We start from the raw sequence: 11,754 nt of genomic DNA, 5'->3' as shown, positions 1-11,754 counted from the left end.
CCATTAACATGATTTATGTGCCTGACCCAAGGCTTCCTGGGGGACTGAGCCATTCAGAGGGACGGGGAACCATCTAAACTGAGCCCAGATCCATGGGAGAAGTAATGAATTGGCTGCTCTAAGACCAATGAAACAGGTGATTGAGGAATGAGGGGAATGGGACCAGCAGAAGTGAAACCTTCATAGCAGAAGACCCAGTGAGGTCAGGGTGGGTGACATTTCACAGACTCCCAGCCTGATCCACTTTGGGGGTGGATCCAGGACCAGAGTGAGGGGCTTGACGGGGGAGAAATTTTGGAAGGCCACGCCTGCCCAGTGTTCTGCCAGAAGACCTGGGGGTCAGTCAGACCCTTTGAGAACTGCCTTTTTCTGTCTAGGGCTGTACAGTGACAGGCTTTTGTAGACACACCAGAGCCGTGGCTGGGTGCCAATTTGCCACCTCGAAGCCTGGGCTTCCTGGGCACCTATGGCTAAATGGAAGAGTTTGCATTTTCTTCTGGAGGAGGCATCACACTGGCCACTCCTGTGGTCCTGTCTGTGAGCATGGGATTCCCCACAAGGCCAAGCTCTTTAAAAGGCCACCTCTTTTTCACTCCTTTTTTCTTTCTGTCCTTTGCTACCTCCTCCTCCTCCTCCTCCATTATCTCCTTATTTTCATCATCATCTTCTTCCTCCTCCTCCTCTTCTTTCTCCTCTTCTTCCTCCTTCACTTCCTCACCATATTCTAGCTCTTTGACATCAAAGTGCGTGCCCATCTCTGCTGTGTTCTCTTTCATGAGGCTATCCTAGGAAAAAAGGCAAGGGCCTATCAGAGTTGAGCACAGGCAAAAGAAAAGTCCAAGAGGCCTGTGGCCAATGGGGCCCACAGGCCTCCCAGCCAAGGCTGCAGGGCACTCTTGGTGGCCAGGGGGAAAGGAAAGGTTGCCTTGGACTGCTGATACCCATTCTGACCTGGGAAGTCTGTGCTTTTCTAAGGCTGGGTTTGGCCGAGGCCAGGCCCAAGAACCCCAAAATGACTTGCCTAAAGATATACAGGAATGCAAGTCCTTCATGTTGAATTTGCTTTTCTGGTTTCTGTCTGCTTTTATTGTACTTAAAAAAAAGTATTATGTTTTATTACTAATCCTTTCTTTTTTTCAGGCTGACCCAGAGCCTGGGGGTGCCCTGCCAAGCCTGGGGCCTTTTCAGCTTTTGATATCTATTCCAAGATATAGCCTGAACTTCTAGAACTGGGGTTCTTTGCCAGATAGATTTTAGGGGGTCAGTGGAATTAGAGAAGAAAATGACACCTGTATTTGAAGTGGATTGGTTTCCTTGGTAATCCTATACATTTTATTATTAGTATTTTTTTGTTTAAAGCCACAGTTCTGTGAAGGGGCCCACAGGCTTCTCAAGGCTGCCCAAGGGCTCCAGGCCACAAATAAAGGTACAGAGTCCTTGGCCTAAAAGCAGATTTATGCAGTGGGAAGAATGCTGGCTTTGGAGGCCGAGGCACTGGGTTCTGTCACTCACACTTTGTGACCTGGTTTTGAAGCTCCCCTCCAATGCTAAATCTCCGGCCCCCTCATCCTAGTCCAGGCTCTTGCTAGCAACTATCTGAGTAAGCTGAGCCAGGCTCCTCTTTGGATCCTGATTCATTCATTTGCAGAGTGAAGGTGCTGGATTCAGTGATTTCTGAGACCCCTTTCAGCTGTGCCTCCTGGTCCTTTCCAATCTCTTCCACCAAAGTTCTGGTCCTCTGGAGCCATTATGGCCCCCAAGCCTAGGGAATGACCAGTTAAACAGAAATGTATGCAACTAAATTTATTTGATTTAAAGATCTGCAGACAAAGGCAGAAAGAAAAGGTGAGGTTGCCATCTTCTGGATTTGGAACGTCTGTCCCCAGGGTGAACCTAACTGAGGATGGTTCTCTACTTTTGTACATGGACGTTGAGAGATCCTGGATCCTGGAGGAAGGCTCCTCACCCTTCCTGCTCCACTCAAGAAAGCTGGGATTGGTCTAAGCAGGCAAGGCCTATCAACCCCTGGGCTGAGGATGGAAATCTTGGTAAGCTGGAGGATCTGGGTATAGCCACAGCCTCTGGGACAGGCTGGCCACGTGAGGGAGGGGAAGGAATGGCAGGGTCCCAATGCTGCTGCCTTGATCACTGGCTGGGTGACCACAGACCAATGGTGTAACCTGTGTGAGTCTTAGAGTTCTCCTCTGTCAAAGGAGGTTGGATCCAAGGGCTTCTTCCCTCCCTTCCAGACCTGACTCTCACATTATGGATGGTGAAATATAAATGCTACCCGTCCTTATCAATCCTCGCGGCCATAATTAGTTTTGTGTTTCCTATTACGATGCTAGAAAGGAATCTGTTACTTTGCTGATCCCAAATATGGTGGGATCTAGATTGGAGGTCTGGGGTGGCCCACTCTACCTAAAGAACCATCTCTGATGTGATGGAGAGACCCCCTGCTCCAATCCTCCCAGAAGAAAGTCCTGGCCTCCTTGGGCCCCTTCAGTCTGGTGAAGCCTATGGACCACTATTCTGAATCACGTCCGTAAAAGCATCAAGTCAAAGACAAAGGATTATAAAGGAAACCAATTTTATTGAAATACAATTATCAAAACATTAAACACAATTTCACAGACTCCCAGCTAAAAGCCCTAGTTCTGGTGGATGTGGCGGGTGTTAGGATGGAGGACATGGCTTTGACCCCAGATAAGCCACGTGTCCTCTCTGACCGTGGGCCCTTCCAGCTCTCACTGTGTGATTTCTGTGACTTGAGAAGGCTGTCCCTCATCCTCCCTCCCTTGTCCTAGCACCCTCTGTAGCTTCAAGCAGGGACACTGTCACTGTTTGCTAAATGCCTGAGTCCTCTTCCCATCACCTACATTTTTCTCCACCCCAAATCTCCTTTACCAGGCCTTTACACCTTTAGCTCCTTAGCCCACATGGGTTTGTGCCCACTAGCAATGGAGTATTTCTAGATTGACCAGAAAGAAGAAAACTCACCCAATTACAGAGTATGTAATAGATGAAGGTACATGTGAGGCTGAGTTCCAGGAGGGAGGTGAGTAACAAAATCATGGAAACTGCCCTTCCCAAATTCTGCAAAAAGAAACAGAGAGAGAGAATTCATCACAACCTTCCTCAGTGAATGAGGCACTCTAGAGAAGCAGAGGAGGGCAGTCTAGACTGGGTCAACACGGGGAACTGCTGAAGCTCACAGAGCCCACTGCAAAACTATCAGTCCTTATCCATCTGCAAAGGCTACAAATTCAGGGCTTGAGGGTTTTGTTGATTGTCTAGCCTTAAGAGGATGGAGAGAATGGTGGTGTTATAGTTTGATCCTGTCCGACTCTCTGTGACCCTGTTTGGGGTTTTCTTGGCAAAGATACTAGAGTGGTTTGCCATTTTCTTCTCCAGCTCATTTTACAGATGATGAAACTGAGACAAACAGGGTAAACTGTCTGAGGTCAGATTTGAACCCGGAAAGATGAGCATTCCTGACTTGGGGTCCGGACAGCGACAAAAAGCAGGCTGAGCCAGGAAGCCTCGCACTCAAATCCTGCCTCAGACAAGTCACCCGGCCTGTCTGCCTCAGTTTCCTCATCTGTAAAGTGGGGGGGTAGTGACGGCACCTCCTTCCCAGGGCTGTTGTGAGGACAGAGCTAACATGTGGAAAGTACTTTGCAAGCCTTAAAGCACTGTACAAATGCTTGCTGGTCTTTCCCAGTCCCTATGAAAGAGGCTAAAACAAACTGCCGGGGGCCCTTTCCTAGCCTTTCACAACACGGCCCCAAGCAGCCTTTGCAGCTTCCTTTGCTGCCATCACTTCCTCCTTGACACAGGGGCTGGTTTTTGTTGCCCTTTCTTTGCATCCCCAGCACTTTGCACAGTGCCTGGCACATGGTAGGCCCTTGATCAACATTTCTTGATTTGACTTGACTTCAAATTCTGCAGTGCAGCCCAACCAGCCTTCAGTGTTACACAAGACACTACATCTCCCACCTCCAAGCCTTTGCAATGGCCGTCCCACACCGTGGAATACACCCCCTCCTTTCTCTCTCCTCAGAGTCCCTCCTCTCCCTGGAATAGAGCTGACCTACTTCAGTTCTACATTCTGCATAAAGCCTTCCCTGTGCCCTTCCTCCCAAACTACTTTGTGTACGTTTGTATTTGTGGTTAGCCTGTCTGTACTTGCATACACCTACATTTCTATCTGTCCCTGCATATGTGTTGTTGTTTCCCTCCGCTCCCTGGGCACAGGGCTTGTTTCCTGATTTGTTCCTTCCTCCCCAGGTGCCTCAGCACAGTGCGACCATCCAGGTAGCTCCTCTGGAATACCTGTTATTTGACTGCGGTCATTCCAAGCACCTCCCCTATCCCCGTTCCTCCAAATGCCAGCATCATTTGGAAACTGGGACCTCTCTGTGTAACTGGCTACTTACTGCTCTGGAAGTATTTTTATAAGACATTTCTTCTTCTGAACACAATTCAATGATTATAAGAATGACTCCAACTGATGCTACTGAGGCACTCACAAAGTTTCCAAAGAAAACCAACTTTCTCTGAAAAGGAAATGCATGTTGAATTTAGGAGTGGAGAGGTGGCTTTGGAGAAAATGTCGGTTTCCTGTCAGGGGCCTTGGTACCTACCCCGTGATCTAGTTTCTTTCCCTTTACAGTCTCTAGGACCACCTGGGCCTTAGCACCTGGAAAGACCACAAGACCTGGGTTTTTATCCTGACTCTGCTCTGTGCTGCAGGTATGAACTTTGGTAAATCCCACAATCCCTCTCTGGGCCCATTATCCTTCAAGTGCCTTCCAATTCTAGAACCCATCAGTTGGGAAACTGAGGTTCAACATAGCGGGTAACCCCTCTGAAAAAAATCAAAGGATCATATTTGATCACGGGCCCTTCACCGGAGGTCCACAGGACTGTAGGGGGTTCGTGAAGAGAAAATTACATAAATGAAATTGAACATTTCTTTCCATTATCAATGGTGGCAACAAACATTATTCTGAGGAGTCAACAGGTTTCACCACATTTCCACCAAGGTCCAAGAAAGGTTAAGAACCCCTGGACTAGCTGTTTTCCAAGGTCTCCTCCAGGCCTAAAATTCCAGGATTTTAACTTTCTAGTCTACCAAAGGGAAGGAGGGAGGAATGGAGGGGAAGAGGGGAGAGGAGAGGAGGGGGGAGAGAAAGTGAGAGAGGACAGACAACAGTTGTACAGAACACACGAAGGACAAGAGAGAGCCCAAGTGCACCCACAAAATCCACAAGGACCTTCAGGTTGCCTTCAGCACACTGAACCTCCTTTGGTGAAGAATCCATCCACTCCCTCCATCTGCCCTGATGGAGGGAGTGCTAGGCCTGGAAGGATCCTGGGTCCACTGCAGCATTAGAAGGGGGTGCCAGTGCTTCCTTGCTCCCACTTCTCCACTCTCAGGAGCCTGCATCCTGGGGACAGTCACTGACTGGGAGGCGGGCTAACTGTTCTGGGACTCTGCCATCTCTGTCGTAAAACTTGCTTCCTCTTTTACACAGAAGGGCAGCAGCTAAAGCATTCCCACACCTTCGGACTTACCGCTGGGATGGAGGGGTACTTTGCTTCATTGACTGAGAAGATTCCAGAGAAGAAGAACTGTGCAGAAAAAATACACACTTGTCAGAGTTGTTGCTAAGTGGGACCCGTCCCAGATCATGTGTTTCTCAGAGCTGCCCACCGACCTGACTCAACCGGCAAACCAGAGGAAGCCCCCAGGAGCACCCTCAGGCCTTCCAGCCTCTGCCCCAAGCACTCCTGGGAGGGGGAAGCCTGGACACTGGGTAGAGTTCTCATGGTTAGGGAGTGTTTTCCTAAGGTTATGTCCACTCACAACTTCTACCTTTGCTCCTCATCTGTCTTCTGGGGTCAGAGAGATCAAGTTTGGCTTTAAGAGTTCTGGGTTCACACCTGCCCCTTGTCACTTACCTCCTTGTGACTTGGCAAGCCACTTCATTTCTCCAGGCCTCTGTTTCCTCATCTGTAAAATGAGGGGGGTGGGACTCGAGGGCCTCTGAGGTCGCTTCCAGCTCCAGGTCTAATCCCTCTGTCCATCACAGCTCTTTGGATACCTCATTGAATCTCTTCCTCATTTAAATTCTTTTCAGAAGAAGAGAAGTCCTTTTGATGGAATTCACTTTCCCCTTTTTTCCCCTTGGTGGCCCGTGCTAAGTGTTCCAGGCCAGCAGTCACAAGGAGTCACGAGTGATGGTCGGAGCTGGCAAGCATCTAGCTGGCCTCAGCTGCCGAGTCTGGGGCCACAGTCATTGGGCTAGGAAGCCCAGTGGAGGTAGAGACGGCCTGTGCTTGCAGCACCCAAGGGGAATTCCTGGTGTGGGAGGTCCCACCACCAAGGAAGATCACAGCCCATCTGATATTTAGTAGGGAAGGCAGATGGAGTCCCCTGAAGCACCTCAAGTATAGGGACCTTGGCAGGGCTACAGAGACAGTAGGTGGTACGATGAGAACCCAGTTCCTTCTGACGCCAAACTCAGACTTCTAGCCACTCCACCACATTAAGCCTAGGGGCCCTACTTGTGTCAGGGATCTCTTAACTCCTCTGAGCATCACAATGCAATTCAACAAACATTTATGAAATGCCTACCACGTGCAAGTTATTGTGCTAGACTGTTCTCATGCCTTCCCTCAAGCAGCCTGGCACTCACAGTGTCAATGGCAGTGCAGCCACTGCTACTTTTCATGGAAAGAAGGTGATGCCATTCAGGGTAACATGGCACAGTGGGGAGAGCACTGGTTGGAGCTTGGGAATCCATGTTCTCTCACTGAATACCTTGTGAGCTCAGGCAAGTCACCTCGCTTTTCTCTGACTCTGTAAAATGACCCCCAGGTTAGGGCCCACTCTAAATCCTATCCCTCTAACGGTCAGTATGGATCCTAGCTTAGTGCTTTCATACGTACAACCCATAGATGATGTGTTTGGAGGCATGGAGGGAGCGGTCCTCTCCTCGCTTAACATGGGAGAGGCATGTCCTTTGGTCTATGACTATGATCCCTGGAGGAGACAGCTGTTGATATCACAGAAATATTCTCTCTCTCCTGCTTGCTAGTAGCATTGGCTACTACCCAAAACATTGAGTTTAGATAAAAATACTACGTCTTGGCAGCCAGATGTTAGAACGAACTGTGAGCTGGGCTCTGTTGGTGGGGCATTTAAGCCCCTTCCCGATGAGGCTTCCTCCAGCTTCTCTCCTCCTCCTGACAGCACATTATTCCCCCTTCCAAGGTCTAGTAGAGGCGACTTTCACCCTTTCTTGGTGTCCAGCTCCCAGGTCTGTCTCGAGCTCTTTGCTCAAGCTCTCTCTAGGCCTCTGCCTTCTTTTCAGAGCCTGGCCTAGCTGCTCCCCTGCAGAATGAGGTTTAGTGTTAAGAGGACTGGGTCTGGAGCCCGAGGCCCTCGGTTTGAATCACACCTGAGACACTTTCTGTCTGGACAAGTCTCTTCACCCCCTCAGGCCTCAATGTCCCCATCTGTAAAATGAGGGGATTGAAGCTGTAGGCCTGAGGTCCTTCCTAACACTACCAATTATCCTGCAATCTCTGCAGCTGGTCGTGTCCTCTCCCCCTCATTTTTAATGGGTATTAACTGGGTCTTGGAGTGAAAGCTCCTGGAGGCCAGTCTTGCTGTGTCCTCAGTCTCCAGCACAGTGCTGGGCACATGGCAGAGAGTTCATAAACGCTTGGTGAACTGAGTTCATTTCTGACTCTACAAGGACCCTGTGAGGTAAGCGCAAGAACCTCAGATGTAGAGTCAGGAGAGTAAGCTGTATTCAAATCCTGACTCCGATGTCTATTAGCTGTGTGTCCAAGAGCAAATAACTCTCCCTCTTGGAGCCTTTGACATGGGAATAGCACCTTTCACCTCCTCACTCTGCCCTAGCAGCTGAGCTCTCTGAAGAGGGCATGGGGAAGCCAAGTGTTGGTTCTGAAGACAACGTATATGATGATGTATGTCATGGCCCCCCAGGAGAGACAACCCTAAAGGACCGCCAATCTGGAGCACCCAGAGGCTGTACAACCCTCTCATTTTATATCTGGGGAAACTGAGACTCAGAGGGATGAAGGACTGGCTTGGCAGGATTAGAACTCAGGCCCTTTGACTTATCAGGGCATGTTTCACTGTACTGTGCTGCCTCCTTCCTTGCAGGTTTGAGTTGTTTTGGCCACTGAACACTGGGGGCTGTGTGCCATGTTTAAAAAAAGGGAAGAGCATTTACTGAGCACCTACTACGTGCCAGGTATTGTGCTAAGCTCTCTACAGATAGTGTCTCAGGACTGTGCCACAGGAGGTGGAACTGCTGGGATGGAGATCATGAAGCAATTCATTTGTGTGAAAATGCCCCCTTCAGCCCTCTCCTTTGCTCACAGATGCACCCTCGGGAAAGACCTCAAAATAGCAAAGTCATCCTTTTCCTTATGACTATCCCATGGGGAGGGGGCGAGAAAGAGAAAGAGAGAGAGAGAGAGAGAGAGAGAGAGAGAGAGAGAGAGAGAGACACAGAGACAGTCAGAGAGAGACAGAGAGACACAAAGAGAGACAGAGACACAGAGAGAGACACAGACAGACAGACAGAGAGGCATTCTACTCACACTGATTGCCCATGATGGGTAATGTACTCTATAGGTTATAGGATTATATATGCCAAAATATCCTTTTGTCTGTTTGCTATAAAGGTCCAACAGGAAATACCACATTAGCACGTGGAAGGAGCTTATCATGATCTGGATGACCTGGGAGAAGAGAAGGTGGTCAGTATGGGCAGTGGAAGGGATAGGCTGTCCTTCAGGAACCTTGGGCACCGTCCCAAAGGGGCAGAGAAGCTGGGCACTCCCACCACCCAACACTGGGCTGGATGGCCATGGATGGGCGTGTTGGTCAAGAAGCAGCTGGAATTCATCAGAGGCAGACTGATCATGGAGGTGTTACAAAGGTTGTCCCATAGCAAAGGAGCTGGATTCTTATGTAAGATCTTTCGTGAAGCTAATGGTGCAATGGTTATTTTCTACCCAGTCTGGCCTCAAGAAGAGCAGCTAAGGACACCACACATCAAGCTTCCTCGAATGGCTAAGGGAGGCTGTGCCCTTTGGGTTCTAGCACCAGGCACTGCCCTAACACCCACCCTTCCATGTTCATAACCTGTGTGGGCTGAGCTGGAGGAAGTGTGCCCCACTAGTTAGCACCAGGCACAGGCTTATGTCCACTCTAGCACTTATGGCTCTCTTCTCATTCTAAAAGAGGAATTTACTTGTACTTCCAAAGTCCACTAAGAGCTGCCCTGAATTTCCCTGTAAGAGAGTAGGAAACAGACTGAGCTGAGGAGGAATCAATCTCAGCATTTACTAAATCACTGGATAATTATCTGAAAGAACAGGAGTAGAGGCAAGTAGGCAAACTTAGATGTGAGCGACGCCATTGTAAATCAAGCCATGCTCTTCCCACTGAGTTCCTCTGGTGCGATGGAGGATTGGGGATTTGGAACCAGAGAGCTCAGGATCAGACCCTGGTTCTCCACATAGTTTTTGTACAAACTACGTCCTCTCTCTGGTCCTCAGTTTCCTGCTCTGTTAAAATGAAAGGAAAGCGCTTCCAGCTCTTGTTACAAGTGGATGATCCTTGGCAGCTAGTGAACACTTTGCTTTAGGAAATCTAAGTCCTCACTTTTCAATTTCTCATTCAAAGTCAAGTGTTTCTGTAACACAAACAATCACCCCTGATTTCTAGGAATTTTGTGTGTATAACTTTTTAAAAGGGAGGATACAGACCCATACTGAATTTGGAAGTTTGTCACTATTTTCCCAACTCTCCCAGCCAATGACCAAGAACGTCCCTAAATGGACTTGGGATAGCAGGCTGCTCGGTGTTTCATGGAAACCCGCAGGAAATTCATAGCAATAAAGCCCTAGAACGCTTCTCAAGTCAGAGTATCTCGGATGCCTCCAGGGGTGCACACTCCCTACATTACGATCGGCACCATGAGTTACAATGGAACATTTTTTAAAACCAATTTTTGAGTCCCAAATTAGGAAGAGAGTAAGTTCATAACAGTCAAAGATCAGTAATAGATTGGATCATAACCAGGCATTGCCTTCTTTATAATTTGTTCTATAGCGGTATCACCTCAAAAACAAAGTTGAATAATTCCTTTATGTACAGATGTTTTAGTATAGAACTCTATTTTCGCCTTTTTGAAAAAGCCTTCTTACAAATGTAGATGCATCTCAGTTAGGAACGTAGTTTTGAGCCTGGTTTGTCAAATCACACAAGGTATTACTCTTCACTCGGCAGTATTCTATTGACAGTAAAAGGTGGGCCATCTCAATAACCTCAGTTATTAAACTTAGTTGGGGGCTCAGCCCTATGAAACTAGAGAGGCCCATGTGGCCAAGTTGGCTGTAGAATTTGGCAGATACGAAGTACAGGTAACAGGGTGGTGAAAGCCTATGGCACAGGCCACCGTAGTCTGGCCAAAGAAATGAAGGAGAACTTGGCATGACAAACAGAGGGAGGGACTTCCCCGCTTTGGGGCAGAAAGGAGTCTTCCCACAATACTTTGGATGTGAACAGACAAACTAGACAGATTACGGACATCCTCTTTGCCTTCAATGGCTTGGTATCTAACAGATGGGTCAAAAGAATATTCACTGAAACATACAGGGACAGACCAAGTTATTAAAAACTGTCTCTGTCCTCAGGGAAAAAAGAAACCAAGTGAAAATAGCTGGTTTCTGTTTCTTTTAGGTCTTGCAGCTCTCTATTATGTCGTGCATCAACTTGGTTGAAATGTCCCGGGACTTGCGTTAGGCTCTAGTTTCTTTAGGGACATCAGTTTTGAGTCTGACCGCTAAGACATCGGAGCATTGGGTACAGTAAGCCACCTGGAGATGGCAGGCCCCGATACTCCTCGTTAGAACTCACCCAAGCTGTACCACTCCCTCAGATTCAAGTACCATCCTTTTTAAATGGAGAGTTCACAGGAAGTCACACTCACCCCTAACACCATGCTGTCCAAGAGAGAAAGGTTTTCTAGAGGGAAGTGAAGCATGTTCGTACCGAGTCTGGTGGGTTCTCCAAGCAAGTCCCGAGAAGACCTCTAGAATCCAGTTACTGCAAAACACCAATGTGCTTGGATCAGAAGAACGTAGAATAATAACCTTGATTCCTCGTGGGCAGCTCATCCTTCCAGGCCCAGAGGACTGAGGTTACTCACTGGCAGGGCACAAGCAGCTCTAGGGTATGTTGGGACAGAGTGCAAAGAGAACTGGATTTGGAGCCAGACTACCTGGGTTTGAATCCTGATGCTGCCTTTCTGGGCCTCAGCCTCCTCCTCTATAAAATGAGGGTGTTGGACTCAATGCCCTTTAAAGTCACTTCCAGCTTTAAATGTATGCTCCCCTATCAGGGCCTCAGTCCTCCCATCTGTAACAATGGGTGAGTTGGACAAAATTATCTCTCCTATTCTTTTGGCTTTAAATTCATGCTCCTGAACTATGCAGTCCTGGTTTCAGCAGCATTAGAAAATGTTGTTAGTGTGCACATATTTTTGCTGGATAGGGAAATGAACTTCCCAGGAGACAAAGTTATAATGATCTGGGGTGCCTTATGGAAAAATTCTCAGTGATATTTTGTTTTATCAAGGGTAACTGGGTACTCTTTACTTATCTTGGGCCTCCACTCTCTCTTACCCACGTTAGTTCCAT

At 48.3% G+C, this 11,754-nt stretch overlaps 1 protein-coding gene across 1 annotated transcript; it reads right to left on the bottom strand.

Moving 5' to 3' along the window:
* Nucleotides 1-626: 626 nt before the first annotated feature.
* MS4A13 (membrane spanning 4-domains A13) lies at nt 627-11,099 on the bottom strand (the record flags this gene model as incomplete). Its single annotated transcript, XM_036762660.1, has 6 exons — nt 11,046-11,099; nt 8,647-8,787; nt 5,581-5,637; nt 4,440-4,559; nt 3,001-3,096; nt 627-785 (listed from the first exon to the last, which is right to left on the bottom strand). Coding segments are annotated over exons 1-6 (627 nt in total), but the record flags the coding sequence as incomplete, so codon positions are not given.
* Nucleotides 11,100-11,754: the final 655 nt, after the last annotated feature.

Source organism: Trichosurus vulpecula, chromosome 6 (genome assembly GCF_011100635.1).
Source record: "Trichosurus vulpecula isolate mTriVul1 chromosome 6, mTriVul1.pri, whole genome shotgun sequence".
Taxonomy (NCBI): domain Eukaryota; kingdom Metazoa; phylum Chordata; class Mammalia; order Diprotodontia; family Phalangeridae; genus Trichosurus; species Trichosurus vulpecula.
The sequence above is the reverse complement of the archived record's forward strand: the minus strand, read 5'-3'. Positions and strand labels throughout refer to the sequence as shown.